General features: G+C 32.4%; 1 protein-coding gene across 1 annotated transcript in view; it reads right to left on the bottom strand.

Annotated features, from left to right (window-relative positions):
* Nucleotides 1-21,338, bottom strand: part of LOC128221393 (uncharacterized) — an 83,887-nt gene that overhangs the window by 35,379 nt on the left and 27,170 nt on the right. The window contains exons 6-7 of the mRNA XM_052930006.1: nucleotides 21,068-21,281; nucleotides 7,942-7,989 (exon numbers count right to left, since the gene is read on the bottom strand). Coding sequence (XP_052785966.1) covers nucleotides 7,942-7,989; nucleotides 21,068-21,281 — 262 coding nt within the window. The remainder of the gene's footprint in view (nucleotides 1-7,941; nucleotides 7,990-21,067; nucleotides 21,282-21,338) is intronic.

The following is a 21,338-nucleotide window of genomic DNA, read 5'->3' as shown; positions in this document are numbered from 1 at the left end:
ATTGTTTTGTTAATTTCAAGTTTATAAAAAGGTGAACATATGATTGTTATAGTTAATGACAAATAGTTTTTTGAACTATCAGAAACTTAGATTTTATAATGTTATATAGCTTTTCGACACAGCTTATCATTTATTTATTTTTTGCTAGAAACTAATTAGGACTGTTGGCTAAAATGTGATATACTAGATAGTGTTTAAAATGTTGTTCTTTCTTAATAAATTATTTCTCAGGAATTGTTCTTGGTTTTCCAAATATATGATAAGTTTTCTCAGATATTGGCTTAATTTGGTTTGAACGGAGTGCTATGACATACTTAAGAAAATGGACAATCTATTAACATTAAAGTACCCAGCTTGAAATGTAAATTTGGGCAAAACTGTTGTACATCGATTTCTGAATGTGGCTGGGCTTCAATATCTTAAAATTAAAATTGTACGTTTTCACCAAATAAGTGTTGATTTATAATCAATCCTTATCTGACAGTTTGTTAATTTTGAAAGGTTTTTAATACATGCAAAAACATTAAACAAAAACATGTACACATGTTCTATAGCTGCATATAAGTTATAACGAATGCCTTCATTCAAACTGTAATTACAAAAAAGGAAAAACAATGATTGTTTTGATATTTGTTGAAAGGTATTTTTGTACGTAAACGCTTACGATGATAAGGCACTGTCAAAAATGTGTTAATCTCTTTCTGATAGGCAGATAATATTGATTTGTAATTATTGTACATGACATATTGGAATATGACCATTAATTGATCTGTTTAAGGTAGTGAACAAAAGCTGGAGTACTATAGTTTGCGAATCCTTGTCTGCAACATTGTGTTGTCGGTCCTACATTTTAGCCGTTTGAAAAAAAACGTGACGACATATTCCAAGTTTTTAGTATCAAGTAAAAACAACACTTACGGTGCCGGTCGATACATCCTGAAAAGAGACAACAAATCAACATTAATTACCAGGTATGATATTTGTACACAGTTAACTGTTGCGTGACCTTATCATGTGGGTTATGCTTTGGTCAACGTTCAGCGTGAACAAACAGTCAGTGTGCATTTTTTTTAAAGAAAATGCATATGGTAGGGGACAAACCTATGGTACAACTATTGTATGATATTGAATTTTAATTCAAGGAATCTGACTTTTGTAATGTATGGCATACGTATTATATGATTTTGCTTTTTAATTCAATCAATCTGATTGTCTAACAAAAAGTTCGAGGCATCACTGATATGATAAAAAATATATGTTGATCTGTTATTGTCAGTATATTTTAGGTGTTATGAAGTAATTCGAGTTCAAGTCATTTTTGCAGTACATGTTCTTATATTTAAATGATTTAGTATATACGGAAGAAGGTCATCACTAACGTTATTATATCGATCAGCATACAATATGGGTTAACTCTGTTCTTACATTTTACCGTTCATCTTATTTGTCTAAACATCTTTTGCACGAAACTCAAAGATAACCATATCATTTTGTAAGAGTCCTTTGACAATGTCTTCATCATCGACAAATGAATCATTTCGCGTCAATACTGAAAATGAAGCTGAACGGGTAAATTTTAACAGTGTGCCATAACATTTTGGATTAGTTTATATCGGTTTATGAGCATTGCTTTGGTATTTGAGGAGAAGGCAGTCTGATACCTTTTTAGAGTTGTCTAACATACAGCAGCATTCAATAAGGGTTGTATTACACTGTTTTACTGTTTCTCTAAAAAGTCTAAAAATCCTTTGCATTCTTTAGACATGCATGGAACTTAAGCATGGCCACATACTTTAAAAAGAAACCTTTAAGTTTGCCTGCATCGTCTATCTATTACTTTACTATCTATTACATCATACTAAAATGTTGCTCAAACTGTTTCAATGGCATGTCAGATTATTTTTGATAATTTTCTCACGGCTTATGAGTATTTACATTAGTTTTTAACGAAAATCAGTAGGAAAATAATAACTATTTGGTTAACTTAATTTATTTTGTTTTCGAATATTTTCAAATTGAATTGTGATACCACACACGTTTTGTTCAGTTGTTTTGGAATGAACAATTAGTATTAAAAGTTACCCTATCGGACCTTAAGTCATTTAAAAACATAAATAAAGATACCAATGAAAGTCGATATTGATTTTCATTAAACGCTACATGACCCAATCATTGATGTCAAGTGAAATAGAAAATCCATTTTACTTGTAATACGATCTGTAGATGACTTGTATTGGTAAATCCTTATTCTTGCATCATGGCTATAGATATGCAAGACATTTAAGATGACTATTGTTTGAACTTTGCTGAATTAAAGTGGTAATTAAATATGAAACATTTCACTCGATTGGAAAATGAGGAATTAAGCAATGGTTTTTTCGGATATACATAATAGTTCAACATCTGGCGAATGCTTTCAATCATACTAATTAGGTTGATAATTTGGGTTAATTTAATGAATGCTTATTTCTTTTTCATGTTTGATTAACTCTTAGATTCATCGAATGCATCCAGTTTCTATTTTTATATTTTTTTAATATATTTCATCGCATTAAAACTCATAACCGTCGTAGGATTGCGTTAATTTTAGAAAGCGCGACATATGTAGAGGTATAATGCACCTTATCCGATGATACTGTTTATGTTCATAATATATTTTCTTTAAATATCGTGCTCCAAACAGAAGGAACACGATATAAAATATATTGTATTATTGTCATAAACTGCAATGGCTTAAGCTGGTACATTTTGTACATTCGTTTAAAATGCATTCACTGTCCATTCACTTATGGTTATTTGTTAACTTGTATTCACTTATACAATAACAACTTTGAATATGATCTACCTGTGAACTGCAAGGCTAATGGTAACCACGGTGGAGAACCCACGTGACTTATTTGGTTAAGTGCACGGCAACAAATGTCAACAAGTCTCGATTCAGGTAAGGTTTTTAAAGACAACTTTCTTAATATTTGGAGAATTATTGTGAAATAAAGACCATAAACCCCGCATTTTAGAGCTCTATCCACGGTTATAAAGAACGTTCTCTAATATTCTAAAGTTTTCCTGAAAATCTTGACCAACTGATTTCTCAGAGTTGAAATCTAAGGCAAAGTACACGGCTTTTGACAAATCTATCGCTTTAATTCATGTTAGCCGTAAATAATTCATACACAAATCTTATTTTAAGCAAATTTTATGTATTTTATAGTTTTCAGCGTGTATTGCTTAACTTCTAGTTAGTTCAAAGGTAAAAATGAACTAAAATCAAATTGATAAAGTACACGGACATTTTAGGATGATAAAGTACACGGTAATTCTAGTTTATGTTTGAAAGTAGAGTGCGGTTTACAAACTAATAGTTATATAAGCATTTTCTATTCGTGAAGTCAGAATGTATAGTGTTTAGTTTTTATTTAAGTTGTATCAATAAATTTTGCATTTTAACGCACACCTAAATAACTAAATATTTTGCAATCATATTTAATGAGGAGTTGAACGATAGTCTATGGGAGGATTTATGAGAAAGTCTGCCATTATAAGTTCGATTACTTTTAAATATGCAGATCAATACAAAATCATACATACATTTCTTCTAAAATCAGATAGTTTTACTTATAAATTATAATCTGGACTGACGGCGAATAAAACATCTCTGTAGTTAGCGGCCCATTTGTGGTGATTATAAATTTCATGAATGTTCCTATTTTGATGTGATATGAAACAATAAAATAGGCACATCACAATTAGTTTATATATATTTCCACATTTAAAGCATATTGTTAATACCTTTCAGGTAACGCTGAATCTTTTATTTGGTTCAGTCTGAACAAATATTATCTGATCTACATCAGTAAAACTGCGGTTGTTCGAAGGAACTCATTGTAAAGATGGAGGCTTGGAGTTAGATGGGAAACAGCAAGGAGGAATGAGAGCACACTATATTACCAACTTACAGGCTAGGACTAAAACTTGAACATCTAGATAAGAGCTGATCATGGAACATTAGAATGTTCTAGACTAAAGGCTGAAATGTGATTACAAAATAATTGTGTTTCAAAGCTTGCTGAATTATATAAGATACATGCAGTTAAGAGTTTATAGGACATCAATGGGAAAATGACAACAATGCTCCTCTAAACCTTGTAAAAATGTTTTATGCTCAATCCGTTTTCATACTAATTTTACACAGCAATTTTTTCAGTACTGTAAGACAAACGAACATTTTGAAAGAGCACAATTTGGTAACAGTACGTTTTGCTATTTATCTTAATAAAACTCATCAAAACGTTATTTTAACTCGACAACATACTGGAATGCACTTCTAACTAGACCATTGTGATCTTTCAATGTGTCCTGATTTGGTGCGTTTCGCCTTAACGTGCCTGCTAGGTCCAGATTTGAACTTGAATGCTGAGCGACACTGTATACATTTGTGACGTGTCATTCCCCTGTGTCTAGTAGAAATCTGGTCACTGAGATTGGTCGTGTCACCCAATTTGAACCCACACACATCACAGGTTAGCTTCAATTGGCCGCTTTCGCGTCTTTTCGTGTATCTTCAAGTCTTGCAAGAGTAGTTTTGCCACAATATTTGCAAACGTGCAACTTTGTCTCGCCGTGATTGCTGCACCTATAAAAATGACATGTACTGTCACAAGTTAGCGAGAAATGCTGGCAAAGTACTTGAATATAATTAAAAAAGCACTATATTACTGCCACGCAATGAGTGTTTGATCTTGTAATCAGCATCATAACACTAAACGACCCTGTCCACTGAAACACGGACCACATTATTATGTGAAAAACGCAACCCCTAAAAAACGTTGAAAACACAGTCAGACGACGGCAAATCTTAACCTCTACACGAGGGGAGTCATAATAAAAGTATAACTGTTAGTATATTCTTATTTCTCTGCGAAATAAATAAAGCTAAAAACTAACCTGTGTCTGTGTAAACACTTTCCCGCAAAAACGATGGCAATTGACCAGAATGCCTTCTATCGTGGTCTACTAGATGTTGTTTTTTTATTTTGAAATGCCATTCCGCATTCTTTGCATAAAGTCGGAGTCTTCATGTTCTGTAATGAAACAAATGTCACAAAATCATAAGTCTATCAAATCAGCTAGCAATCGAAGACATTAAAAGTACAAGAACACTTTTCTTTCTCAAAATTGACAAAATGGAGAGTTATTAAGCAATTATGTGTTACTGTTTACCATGTATAATGAATACAAACACGTTTTACATATACGATACGAAAAAGAAGTGGAACACCCTTTACAAAAACTTCAAGCTCTTTATATGTCAATTGCGAATATATTGTTAAAATACGGGACTGAATTATAGTGTGATAACACATGTTTCCATGATTCATGAAAATGAGCCCATCATTTAGGCGACTCCGTCGGTCTAACTGTTAAAACGCGTTCATTCTTCCATTGCCACTCCATTACAATGCGTCTTTTAAAACATGGAGCAATGTTCAATAATAAATTTGAAGAATAGAAATAATAAATAAATTTATAATAACTAGTCACGTCAGTGAAATAATGAATATATACACTGAAAGTTGTAAACGACCGTGTTATTTATCAAACCTAAAATGTCCGTGTACTTTATCAATTTGGTTTTAGTTCATTTTCGTCTTTGAAATAACTATAAGAAGTTCAAAAATACACGCTGAAAACTTTAAAATACATAAAATTTGCTTAAAATAAGATTTGTGTATGATTTATTTACGGCTAACATGAATTAAAGCGATAGATTTGTCAAAAGCCGTGTACTTTGCCTTAGATTTCAACTCTGAGAAATCAGTTGGTCAAGATTTTCAAGAAAACTTTAGAATATTAGAGAAAGTTCTTTATTACCGTGGATAGAGCTCTTAAATGCGGGGTTTATGGTCTTTATTTCACAAAAATCATCCAAATATTAAGAAAGTTATCTTTAAAAACCTTACCTGAATCGAGACTTGTTGACATTTGTTGCCGTGCACTTTACCAAATAAGTCACGTGGGTTCTCCACCGTGGTAACATTGTTTGTATATTATACAAAAAAAACATGGAATTATGGATGTCTTCTCTTCGACATAAGGACAAATGCAATGCCATATGTACCCAGGATTCCTAGCAGAGTGTTAAATGATAATAAAATGGAATTTAAGATGACAATTTAGTAACTTGCTAAATGTTTTAGCTTAACGTTTTTCAAAATAGGAAAATAAACCCAAGATGAACGATGGAATACAGACAACAAGGGAATATAACTCATTCTGCAACAATCAGACCAAGAGTGATGACTGATATAATAATTGCGCTAATCATAATATCATAGTGTCATATATTAATGTACAACGTTCAATTAATTTCTTCATTGACATATTTGCCCAGGACATATTTTGTTATGACGAATGACATACGGTATATGACTTTAAAAATAACACCCAAGTTTTTTACCTTCACGGTTTTTAAATTCAATGCGAGATGAACTTGTCAAAAAGTTCACTATGCCACCTATATATGTTATTTGTTTAAAGTTTAAATCAATTCCTTTAATATTGCACAAGATCTGCTCCTGACAAAGTATGGATGAAGAAAAAGAAGCTGATGCAGGGATGATATTGTTTTGTAATATTTAACATATTTTTAACGCAACACACATCTTAAGGTGACCGCATCATGTTCGTTAGGTAGAGTGTAAAGCTCGGTTAAGGGAGTTGTTTTAAGGTATCTGATTTACATTTATGTGAACCGCGGTTGCCTTGTGACACAAAATTATGTTGGTATCAAGTGAAAATGGTTTATTAGTTTTATAAGAAAAACGAAGTATACATAATAAAACTAACTACGAGTTACAAATAACAATAGCTTTAGGTATACTAGTGTCTCGGTTATTTATTTTACATTATTATGCAGAAGGCAACACTGTTTGAACTGATATCAAAACTATATTGGGTTACAAGACATGACTTTTAACATAACTACTAAGTGCTCGATAAAAAGACAATGAAGTGTTTACATCGGATACTTTTATATTTTTAATTTGTAACGTCAGTAATCCGGATTAGCACCTTATCAGTAGATGCTTGAATTAGTCGCCGAAATATATTCATTTTATTAAATATAAATGTTCATGTAATTACTTTCCACTTCCGTGTTATGCTTAACAAAATACACATTTTGTAAAAGGACCGTTTCAGACCGATTTTGTAATATATTTTGCATCCTCTTGAATGGACGTAAACACTGCGTTATTGATAAAACAAAGGTTTTCTCAAACATAGGTTTTTCTAGGAAACTAGATGCTCGTTAACAGTCACGCGCCAGCAAACATAAATGAAACACCAACATATGAAAAAGATAGTTTGGTTTTGTCAGGGAAGGGGGGAGTAGTAAGAACATAAAAACGGTAAGTGCAAAAGGTGAAACGATAACTTTTTATACAACTTTAAAGGTATATTGGCCGACAACCCGATCGACCGACTGACCGATCGACCGACTGAATACTTGTCAAAATTGTATTGCGCGGTGAAGGAAGCTTCCGGGAGATGCAATGATAACATTTTTATTATATTAACATAGTTAAGGCATGAATTACATTTATCGGATGAAATATTTAATGCAAATATAGTAATGTACAAATTTAACATATTTTTGAGGCTGTATCCGTGAGAATACAGTTATCATCCCTAACAAAAATGAATGTTTATGTTTATTATTGAATTAGTGTAGTTCAAAGCACACAGATAATAAATGACAACTAGAGTACGAAATATCGAGATTGCATTTCAAAAGTCAAAATGTTAGCAAATCTTTAATAACAACATAATTGTGTAGGTTTTAAATTATAGTCGATTCAAGTCAATTAAATTAATACAGTGTACTTTATACATTATGATAAACGTGTATTCTAAGATTTTGATATAATGAAAAATACTTACTTGTTGAGAGCCTCAACATAGGTAGCCTCATCAGCCTCATCAGTGAACCTGTAAAGATAAAATTAAACAACATCAGTTGCAAAATGGGATTGATCAATTGATGTTATGTGTTTATGTTCACAGGCAATAACTGCTTCTTGACCTTCTTGGTGCTATGTGTAATCACATGATCAACTTGCATCGAAATCAAACAACTGGTATTCCCTTTTTTCAAGAAATTAAATGGCACATGTACGGAAGAAGGGGTTCTCCAACGCTCTACATAGATTATCATAAAATATGTTCACATATAACTCCAATACCACGTTAGGCGCTCGTCCATGTTTAATAGCATTTGCATTTTTCAGACATGCATACAACCTAATCATGCCGTCATAACATTATATAAGCGCAATTCAGCAATTTGAATATGTTGCATGGCACAAACTGGTTTATATTCGGTGCATATTTTCAATATATCGTACGGGACTTACTAAATGAAGGTACGCACACACGCACGCACGCACGCACACACGCACGCACTCACTTACGCACTCGATCACTCACTTGCTCGCTCGCTCGCTCGCTCGCTCACTCCCTCACTCACTCACTCACTCACTCACTCACTCACTCACTCACTCACTCACTCACTCACTCACTCACTCACTCACTCACTCACTCACTCACTCACTCAATCACTCACTCACTCACTCAATCACACAATCACTCACTCACTCACTCACTCACTCAATCAATCAGTCTTTTCTTCATTCATTCACTCTTTATTCATTGAAATGTGTACGAACTCTTACCTTGATCTTATTGTTTACAGCAATAAAGTATTTGATAGACTCGATGCAGAAAATAATAAATCTTGCGTTAGTGATAGTAAATCGTGGCGAAAACGAACGAGTAAGATAGTCGTGGCCAGGACTAAACATGTTTTTTGCACCAGATAAAAAACACCTTTACACCTGTCAATCCTCTGCTACAGTACTGCTGTAAATACCATATGCTTAAAACAAACAGATTGTTGTTGTTTGTTCAATTTCAAGGATTGTAAAATAGGTAACTTTCTTTTTAATTCATACATACTAGTTTGAATATGTAAAAACATGTAGAGTTCGACATTTTAAAGATTATGTAGTAGAAAAGTTGATGAAGTAACATGATAATGAATGCGAAGATATGGTAATATTGAGTACAAAATAAAAACATGGTAAGGTATATTTTGATCGTTTCCCTTATTAATGTGTAGGAGAATCATAATTTATCACCAGTCCACTAAACGGCCGGCAATATAATGGTATGAGGAGACACGGTTATTAATCGATCATGTCGGTGTTGGTCATGTCAATGTTGACACTGCGTCAAATGAGATTGATAACCTGGCTGTTATGTATACCAATTCAAGTAAGTAAAAAACAACAATACGCGCGGCCCAAGTTTCTACGCACTTTACAGGTGAATACAACTTTGTAATATATCAAATTCAGTTCAAAGGTGGAAATATTGGTCTGAGGTGGGAAGAACAGAACAATGTGACATCTTAAAAATATTCATTTATACACATACACTGATCAAATGTGGCTCTAAGTAGTTCAATTGGCGATCTGGTTTGATTCATGCCATTTCGAGCAAGAAACAATTGGTAGGTATTATTTTTTAAAAGATGCATATTAGTCACAAATAGGATTACCACATTTATTAATATTGTTTTCATTTTTTCAAAAAGGATGAATGATGGTATAAAACAATAATATTTTTTTATGATGGATAAAAGGACATGATCAATTTGAAAGAAATATGCATAAAACACGGTATTTCTACCTCATGAGACAATAGTAGACCACAGTTAATCTTTTAGCATTCACCAATCATGTAATATTTTTGCGTTTTCTGCTATTAAATACACGGCTACAATCTTGTAATCAGTTATTATTATTCTCCAAAAATGCATTTTTTTTGTAAGTAGTCAATATTAATGTTTTTTATACATGTGTATGTCTGGATTTTGATTAAGAGTGCCACTTTAAACGAATACAACGTCAAACATGAAGACGTCATAATTTCAAGTTAAGTATAGATTAATTATAATCTATAAGTACCAAATTGTAAGAATATGTACAATGCAAGACATATTTTCGATAAAAGATTTATTTTTGAAAGAAAAAAGTTGAAATTTCAATAAATTAATTGCAAATGTGCACAGAACAGTCAACGAAACGATTGGAATGTCTTTCTCATATATAAAAATCAATTTAAGTGAACGTTGAATGAATTGCGTGGACAACACATGGTTAGTCCTTCACCAATTTATTGAAACAAAGCTTAATTGAGTTTTTTAGTTGCGTTTTATCATTTTCTTTCCTCTCTCACGAACCTTTACTGCTTCGCAAACTCGATTCAATAAAAACAACATAGTGTAAACGTTTATAAGCCTGAACAGAAAGAACTAAAGCTTTAAAAGCAAGAAAGACAAACCATCATGGTAAAGCTTTCGGACAATTATCTTAACACTATAATCATTGAAATGTCTAGCATTCACTGCTTCGGGAAAAATCATATGTACAGCGATTGTAATTACCTGATAATTTTACAGTTCTAGAACACTTTGATATTTCACTTCGTAATCGCATGTTCCGCAATTAATATTGACCATACCGAAATAGTCCTTATCTGATATTTATTTTTATCATTCATGCAACAAGACCTGACATGTTTTATAGTTTCTAAAGCGGCAAATAATAAATAATGGCTGTAAAAAATCCTGTTACTATTAAAAGTCATTTAAGACCGCATGACATGGATTCATTGTCATGTGAAATTTTAACCTAACAAATAATGCATTTATTATAGTCAACACTTTCGACATTGCTTTTTGTATACACTGGATAATAGCAACATTATTATTATTATTATTAGAATATTGCATAATTATACTTCCTTCATTATTGTTGTAAATATGTAACATAGGGAAGTTCACTTACAACAAATAAGTTTAGATATATTCACAGTTATAATTTGTAGCAAAAATCATCACATTTAAATCAAATATCGGCAAATTAAAATCAAAACATATTAAATTAACATTATATGATGTTGGATGTGTGGACTGAAAATGGTAACTGGTTATATACATAAAGATCCTATTTTTATTTTATTATATATATCATTCAGTGCTTAGGGTTTACGTTAATACATTGTCTTCATAATATCGTTTTCATGATGATTGACTATAAATAGAAGCCTTTGGGTTTGACTTGATCGTATTAATATCATTTAACTACAATATTAAAAAAAGCTGCTAAAAAGTACATTACAACAGCATAACATGATCCAAATTACATTGCAGTATTTGCATTTTATTTTAAAATAATGTCCAAATGCAGTTCATGGACTGGCAAATGCAAATCTGTGAAAGTGGTTATGGTAAAGGTCATTTAAAAGCAATACATTATTTGTCTCGAAAACCGTCATAACAATACATATATAATATCACTGTCAATGATGTAACACTGGATATTGTTTCTAAGGCCTGGTGGCGTTATTAGGATAATGGACATTTTCTTCGGGTTATGAGTAATATTACTCAGCTTATATTGGCATGTTTAGAGACGTATGGCGGACAGTTTTATATTGATCATTGAGGAACATTTTAATGTTTTACTTAGTTACCTATCACTAGTTCCTTCAACTGTTCCTCGTTTTAATACGACTGTTATCAAAACTATTTCTGTTGAACGATTATCCTTTCAAAGAAAAATGACAACAGATGTTAATTGTTAATTAAAACAACAATACACTATCAAGGTTTTCGATTGCTGGTAAAAAATAAGACACATTCATCTTTAAGATTAATCCGAATTCATGCATGAACTGATTATGTATGCTAGACATTCAATGTGAACTTTGATTTAATTGGGGTGGTTTTTACACACTATGAATATAGCCTGTGATATGTTAAATCAGTGTTAAATGCACGCAAATATACATACCAAGGATGGCCTTCACCGCTGGCCATTTTAGTCACAAATGACCTGAAATCAGTAAGCCTTCTATATTTCGTATTGATAACGATATTGATATGACATTAATCTAATTATTTGCTTATAATGAGGGAATGTGCATGTTAAATGCTTTACAAGCTCATTATTTTCAATATTGAAAGAGCAATATCATCGATTTACGCTACCCGTATAATGTTTGAGCTGATGCAAATTTAAGACATCAACGGCAACATCAACACCAGCAAAAAACAGCAGCAACAACAATTTAACAGTAAAACAATAACACATCAAAACATAATAACAGTAACATTTGATACCTGTCTTGAAGCAACTTGTTTTCAAAACCGAACCAACTTGGAAGAAGCTGGTTTCTGCAAATCAAAACAGAACATTGTTAAACTTACAGATAGGATGTACCACAGTTAATACAATTGGTTTAATTTTCCGAAAATAATGATTACATATAATCTAAAAAAACATTTCTTATGAACGGTATTCCTATCTTATAATACGATAGTTGATGACTTTAAATCTTTTAGAACTTAACAATCATTTGATATTTGTGCGTTTTCGGCTATTAAGTACACGGTTACAATTTTATTAGTAGTAATTAATATTTTCCATAAACACATTTTTAGTAAGTAGTACAAGGTTTATCACGTAAAAAAAATGTTTGTTATAACTGTCACTATCACTGAAAATATTAAACTTATGTTACATATCAAATGATTTTCTACAGCTGACGCATATATTAAACGAAGACAGAGTTTCAAACTGAAAGTTAATATTTACAATAGCTGTCGCAACGCATTGATGAATATTTAACTCTGGCTTACGCTCAGCTGAAGTGGGTGTAGGAGTTCACGAATGGTAGGGCATATAGGTCATCCTTAAGACGGTATTACTGCAATTACTTATATCAGCTGATGGCGCTTCATTCATACGAGACTGTCGCAAGGGTTCCGAATTATTTTGATTTAGCATTTCGAAAAAACTTTCGATAGGTGATGCATTATCAATTATACTATGTGAAGACAATTTTTAAACTTTGATTTAACTTAGGCCAGCTTTGTCAAATGGCTGGCTTACTGCAACGTATCTAATAAAAGTTGGATCTGCTGATCCGGCTAGATTCAATCGTTTGCCTGTGCTTTGATTAAAACGTATTTGTATACTTGTGTTCCGTTCATAAATTAAGCTTTCAATTGATACCGTATTCATCATTGTTTTTAAGTTCATATTGATTCTGCTGAAGATTCTATATGTAATTGTGAAATAATGATACATTTCGAGACGAGTTTGAAGTTGTGTACACATTATTTGGTTTCAACACCGAGTGAACTCGTGTTTATCCGACTCTTCTAGATCGGAAATCTCATCTCTTGTTGATAATGATAGCATATGTTTCTTCTGTTTTAGATACATTCACGTTTTATGTCTCCCGTTTAGCGTTCTTTAGTCCAATGTCTCTGAGCATCTACATTTTGTTGAGGTTACCAATGTAAAGACACGCTTGCTATTTCAACTAGCCAGATGCAAAAAACGCTACAGTCTACAAGTGACCCCAAACATTTGTGTTATCACCAAGGTCGTTGCTTGCTAACTACTAATATTATATCAAAATATTTACTTAAGTTAGATCGTTGATAAAACTATTTGAGTATGCATCCTTTAACTGAAATTGGACAAAAACTGAAATTGGACAAAAACACTATGTAGTTTTAGCATATTGCTTCTCGTCAAATCACACCTATAAACATGATATCAAAATATATGTATTTTGCAGACAATGAACGTGATTTTCAAAAAAGTCTTAACTGTTTCCAAGATTACTGTTTTCAATGGAAACTAAATATTAACCTCTCAAAGACTAAAATAATTGTCTTTGGTGCCAGAAATCTGAAGAAATTTATTTTTAGCATTGCTAACCAAGCGCTAGAGATAGTCAAGGAATACAAATACCTAGGTGTATATTTCTCGTCCACCGGTAGCTTTTTATACTGCCGTAAATATTTAATAAGCCAGGCTAACAAAACAATGTATGCTCTATTTCTTAGAATTAATAACCTAGACTTGCCTTTGGACATACAACTGAAGCTTTTTGATTCTACCATTGTCCCGATTCTAACGTACGGTTGTGAAGTCTGGGGTTTTGAAAACCTTGATCTGTTGGAGCAACTTCACTGTAATTTTTTGCGACGGATTACATATACTAGAAAAAGTACTCAACGGTACATGCTCTACTCGGAACTGGGTAGATACCCCCTTAACACCATAGTTAAAACCAGAATGATTAGTTACTGGAGTAAACTCGTTTCATCCCATGACTCGAAAATAAGTGTTTTGATATATACAGGCATTTTACATAGTAATAATTCAGCCTGGACCAGTTACATCAAGTCAATACTTGATTCAACGGGTTATTCATACGTTTGGCATAACCAAATAAGAGTACCTGTAAAATATATCAGTAAACTTGTGAAATCTAACCTTGTAGACCAATTTCAGCAAAACTGTTTTAAACAATTTAATCTTTCGTCTAAGGGTAAAATGTATTCTCTGTTTAAGTCTGATATTAAATTTGAGGAGTACCTTAATATTTTACCCAAATCTCTACGTTTTACATTCTTGCATTTCCGCACTAGTAATCATAAAATCCCTATCGAAGTCGGTAGATGGAGACAGAATGCTGTACCACATGACAATAGAAAGTGTACGTTTTGTAATCTAAACGATATCGGTGACGAACTGCACTATTTACTTACATGTCCATTTTTTAATCCTACCAGAAAACAATACATAAGTATTCGTTTTTACTCAAGACCTAGTGTCTTACACTTTAGTGAAGTTTTAAATTGTATGAACCCGGATACCTTAAGGAAAACAGCAATTTTTGTTAAAATCTTAGTTAATCACTTTAAACGAATCTGACCATGTACTATATAGTTTTTCATTTGATATATCATAACTATATCGATTATATTGTATCCTTATTCAAATAAATGAATTTGTTTTGTTATAAAAAAATAAATAATAATAATATTTAAACTAACCACATTCCCCTTACTTACTAATTATATTTGTTTTATATAATGATAAACTCTAAACTTGTTAAAATCTTATGAGAATTAAGCTGTCAAAACATGTCATTATTCATCAATGCTCAGCTTCGGAATTTATAATGTGCTAATATAATTTCTGATTAAGGGTTTGTTTACAGACTAATGGGCGTTTTAACAACAGTATATTGCAACCATGTAGGTCTTTTTTAAATAAGCATGCAATGATAAAGAATAAGAATAAGAAAAGTCACAAATGTTAAAAGTAATCTTAACTTTAATGATAAACGATATATTAGATATATTAGCAATTTTACGAAGTGCACTTTTGTATGCAATATTTTAAAGTAATAGGACTTTTATAAACTATGAAAGAATGACTTGGTATATATGCTATTCGAGGTCATTAATGTTTATCATTCGATCTCGGTACTATAATATTTATTTTTATAACAAATGGATCAGTTTCGTTAATGATTTTACCCTATACTGATATAACATTGTGCACTGAATGAAATAGTTTAATATGTAAGCTTTACCATACAGTTCCACTCTGGTCCCAAAAGAGTAATGCAGTTTCGATTTTCTTGCAGTTTCTAAACGATAATACCATTTTCAGAAACTTTATTACAACGGATGATTTAAGTCATGGTTACACATTTAATAAACATTAAAGACACTCTTATTCGATATCAATACATACACATGTATACCAAACAAATATTTTGACTGATAAACCTTTAACTACTTACTTAATTATGCATTTATGGAAAATATTAATTACTGAATAACAAGATTGTTACCGTGTATTTAATAGCTGAAAACTCATAAATATTAAATGAATGGTGAATGCTAAAATATTTACAGTGATATACTATCGTCTCATAACGTTGAAATATCTGTTTTATGCATATTTATTTCAAATTAAAATATGTATCCTTTATAAGAACCATTGTTTTCGATATTTATTCATCCTTTTTGGAATAATAAAACAATAGTGTTAATTGTGGTAAACCTTATGTGAGAGTAAGAGTGCATCTTTAAGGGCATATCAACATATGTTCATATATTGTAATGACTCTTTCGAGTAACCAATTCATTGACGTCGGATCTAGTTTGAGTATTAGTTGTGCGAGTTTGTTAGCAATAATGCACATACAGTGTGTAACGCTGTGAAGAGCTAGTTTGGTTTAGTACGCTTACACGTTTATCCCGTTTAACTCGCGACCCATGGACTTGCAACCTGGCCTCTAACTTCAAGACCACAGTGAAGCCTTTGATTATTTAAATGCGAATTAAAGGCACTGCCGCAAGAGTATATTAGATTTGTTAACATAACTTGAGAATTAAAACAATTGATAATCTGGAGCATTTCTACATCGAATATTTAATGTAAAGGTGTCTTTTAATATAATGTAATATGTATGATTAAGTACCAATCATAACACGGTACGTGTGGTGCTTAAAGCCCAATTGACCGCGTTTCAATCACAACAAATTTACATTTGTATTGAAAATAGCCTAAAACAACTCATTTAAACACTCTACCGACAAACCAAAACTATTTTAATAGATTATTTTTCCTACATTATTTTCCTTGAAAAAGACAAAGAAACTATAAAACAAGTACAACTTACATTTTTCGTCGTTCATTAACTGAATCAAATATATGCCAAGATCTTTCGAAAAACGTAAATTATTTCATTTTTATAATTCGTAAACAAATATTAGGCTATCCAATCTAGGTCTATATCAAAGCAGACCCGCCACATATAATTAGATCGACATAACTGTTATCAGCTGAACATATTTTAATAATAAAATCTTCTGATAATTAATTAACCCAAATACAAAATATGTTAGATATCATTTTGTCCATTTAATGATGGTTATGATTATGTTCCCTTAGACAGACCAGGGCCGTTATTTTTAGGCTCAATTTCCACTCAATCGTGCTAGATAATCCCATTTAACACAAATCAGCTCAAATATATTCGATTCAAGATCAATCTGTTAATTTTCGAAGTTGACTTATAATAATAGTATTCTGGGATATAATAAACACCCGAAAGGACGACTAAGATTACAGCTGCCTTGAGATTACAAAATGGTACGAATCGAAATACAAGAAACTCAAAACAAAACGCAGATACAGCAACAACGATACTGCATATCTACAGATAACTTACAAATTCAGATTTCAACGACAGTTCAGTTTTTCCTAACGTTGATTAGCAGTAAGGAGACAAGTCGATTGTTTGAAATATAATTTAGTTATATATTTTTAAACAGTTCCGTTATTTGTTTTCAGTATTTAACTGTCACTCAGTCTATATCTACAAATAGTCTACTTGCTCTAAATTAAGGTCAATACTCAAGTACAGTGCTCTGTGACTTATTTATATCATTTGATTTCGCTTACAACATGAAGGTTAGCTACGGAAATTTAAATTTCGTTGTGAGGTATCGTTGATCTTAGTGAGTTTGTATCAGCATGGGTTAAAAAACCATCGTAACCTTTCAAATAGTGTTAATTTCAAAGTTTCTGAGTTTAATTTTATCATCCGCGCTCCCACCGAAATCTAATAAATAATTGATTATACATCAACCCGTGATTCAAGTGTACATACAGAACAGGTTAATGACATGATAAAAGTTGCAATGGGGATCAGTGGTCTAAATTATCTTGCGATATACATTTATCATTAAATAAATATCAATATAGGTCTGATGAAAATGGATGACATTAAATTTTGAACCTATTAAACATCATGAAGTACTTATGCTGTTGTTTGGGAAAAGCATACACAAGCTGACGAAGAAGACCTCGAGAAAGTTGAGCATGAGGCAGCACGACTAGTTTCCATTTCAAATATTTAGATTGAAACAGTATTTATGTGAACAAAATACAGAAATATTCTTAGAAGTTATAAGATTAAACATAAACCACGTTTAATGGCACAGGGTAAACGACAAAGACAGAGAACATAAAAACAAAACAAAATTCACAAACAAAAAACATGGAACAACAGCACAAAACTGCACATTAACGCAGTGCACATATACTATATAAAAACAAACTAGGCATGTTTATCAAGGATTGTTAGGTACTTGCCTTGGAACGGTCAGTAAATTGTAAATTTACTGCGGGTTTACACCAGTTACGTGCACAATCCTCACTCTTATCCCAACAATCCCGATTAAATTAAAAACGTTAAAGGTAAATCTTATCAAAGAATTCACTAACTTGAGGCAACTTAATAATAAAACAAATAATAATAAACTAATAGGTAAACCCAGAGTACTTCAATGATAAGGGATCACAACTCTTTCTGCAGACGGGGGAAATACAATTCAAAGTACATAATGCAAACACTTTTCAAAGATACGATGCAGTAATTGTCTGAAGCTATGAGCATCACACATAGTCTGCCCTTGAAAATAAAAGGTTTAAAACTGTGTGATCATAAAGTTTCGTCATAAATACCTCATTGTATTAAAACTGGAAAAAACAAAGAAAACATTATCAAAAATAAAAACGACATGTTCTTAGCTATAGTTCCCTTCAAAATGTTATGTAAAATATTTGAAGTAAGAGACAACACATGCCGGAACATTCCTAGACAGCCAAAGACGGTTTTAAAGATACCTTAATTTGCAAAAAAAAATCATAAATTCAAAGGATGGAAAGTTGAGTTATATTCAACCTTTTATTTTGTTTGAGGAATTTATCTACACAAACTAGAAGGCAAGTACTCTTCCAAGTATTGCCGTTATAATCGCGTTTTAAATACAATCCATGCAGATTATTGAGTCTATCTGCCCCACAACCTGCTGGAAACATTTTAATTTTACGAATTTTCTTTGAGAAATCACCATAAATGTCGGGGTGAGCAATACGATTAGCAATCAGCGAATTAAGACTACTATTGTACTTTGATATACTATTATAATGACCTTTAACACATTTTGAGAAGGTTTTTGCTTAATTTATGATATCTGAATCCCTTTTTATTTATTTTTTCCATTATAAGTTAACTGCGAGAGCTAAAATCTTTGACATATGTACATATTATAGCGAATCTTAACAGCTGTGCAATAAAAACACCATATGACGGTGAACTAGGAACTTCCCCATCTGAAGAAGGGTAATTCATTATTTTAAAGTCAACATTATTACGTTTATAATAAAGATTGATATGTATTCTTGAACCTCTGAAGGAGAGATGGAGAAAACATACATAATCTCACACTTTTTTACAAGTTGATTCATCTCACTTCATTTATTCCGTCTCAAGTTGGCGATAAAACCTCCAACAATCTTCGGAATTATGTTAACCTTTGTAATATATATTGTTAAATTCAATTGCTAAGGACTTCATTTCTACCAACAACAATATCGTCGTGGAATGCACTTCCGTAAACAGTTCGTTCCTCTCCATCATTGCCCTCCTTCAAGTTCAACCTTAACCAGAATAAACTAGAACTGTAAGCCATAGGCTAACGAATACCCCCCACCCATCCATGTCTAGGTTGTTTGCCCTGGAGTTAGGCCGGACAAAGCTTATTTTGCCTACAAGGGGAGATAACTCCAGTCAGGGTCATGTGACCTGTACCAAATTCACAGAGGCGAAAGTTTACAACATGGCCATTAATTTCTGAAAGTTTGATAAAGATTTGTTGAATAATAACAAAGATGAATCCCGGACAGGGCTTATTTTGCCTACTTTAACACATCAAGGGGAAATAACTCCAGTCAGGGTCATGTGACCTGTACCAAATTCACAGAGGCGAAAGTTTACAACATGGCCATTAATTTCTGAAAGTTTGATAAAGATTTGTTGAATAATAACAAAGATGAATCCCGGACAGGGCTTATTTTGCCTACTTTAACACATCAAGGGAAGATAACTCTGGTCAGGGTCATGTGACCCGTACCAATTTCACAGAGGCGCAAGTTTACATCATGGCCATTAATTTCTGAAAGTTTGAAAAAGATTTGTTCAATAACGACAAAGTTGAATCCCGGACAAAAAAAAAAACGGACGGACAGACGGACAGACAGACAGACAGACGGACAGACGGACAACCCGATTCCAGTATACCCCCCCCCCAAACTTTGTTTTGGGGGGTATAACAAACACTTCCACAATTCTACTATGAGGGTGAACAAAATTGATTTTCACCCATGCAAGGCTGCGGATGCACTGTAGTAATATTTTTGAACATTTGTTCTCTAAAAGTATTATCAATATCCCAAACTGCCAGTGTGATGAAGCTAAGGACATCTACCATTCTTCACCTGTCCCCGATATCATGCACAATGGCATCACCTATTCGACCAATTGCCTGCTATTAGACATATGTCACTTAAAGTAAATTGTTTGGATAAAAAAACGCCACGGACAAGACAAACTCAACGATATTCAATCGCGTTCAACACCTAATGGAAATAAATTATAACTACATTGACTTTACAACTAGTATGCTAAAACTTTGTATATTCTTATAATGCTATTTTTAAATAAATACGGATTCAACAAAGTACTTACTAAATACCCTGTGGAGAGTCTTTTGTATTCATCTGAAGGAGGAGAAGAAGAAGAAGAAGAAGAAGAAGAAGAAGAAGAAGAAGAAGAAGAAGAAGAAGAAGAAGAAGAAGAAGAAGAAGAAGAAGAAGAAGAAGAAAGAAGAAGAAGAAGAAAATCTAAACCAATACTTTATTTAATATATATATATATCATTTCTTTCGAATCATACTGTATGACCTTCATGTCATAACGAATAACAAGGTGTCATTATAAACGCTATCCGACTGCTTAATTCTGTTGTTCAAGAGCGTTGTCCAACACAAACACATTATTAAACTTTCAATGAAAATCTTATAGGATCATAGGAAAATAAAATAACATAAACACGTTTACGTTACAAAGGTAGGCACCTATATACTAATAACTTAACTTTATATAATTTTGGCGTTTTACTGTTTACTTTAGACCTGCTGATCAAATATTTTGGTTTAATGTCAACGTGTCCACTCTATTGGTGATGTGTTAACTGTAATGGCGGAATGTTCACCGTAGACCTGTCCACTCTATTGGTGATGTATCTACTGTATTGTTGGAGTGTTCACTGTAGACCTGTCGTTTCCACTCCGTTGGTGATGTATCTACTGTATTGTTGGAGTGTTCACTGTAGACCTGTCGTGTCCACTCTATTGTTGATGTGTCTACTGTATTGTTGGACTGTTCACCGTAGACCTGTCGTGTCCACTCCGTTGGTGATGCGTCTACTGTATTGTTGGAGTGTTCACAATAGACCTGTCGTATTCACTCCGTTGGTGATGTGT

This window comes from Mya arenaria, chromosome 16 (assembly GCF_026914265.1).
Source record: "Mya arenaria isolate MELC-2E11 chromosome 16, ASM2691426v1".
In the NCBI taxonomy this organism is placed as follows: Eukaryota; Metazoa; Mollusca; class Bivalvia; order Myida; family Myidae; genus Mya; species Mya arenaria.
This window is presented reverse-complemented; position numbering and strand designations above follow the sequence as displayed.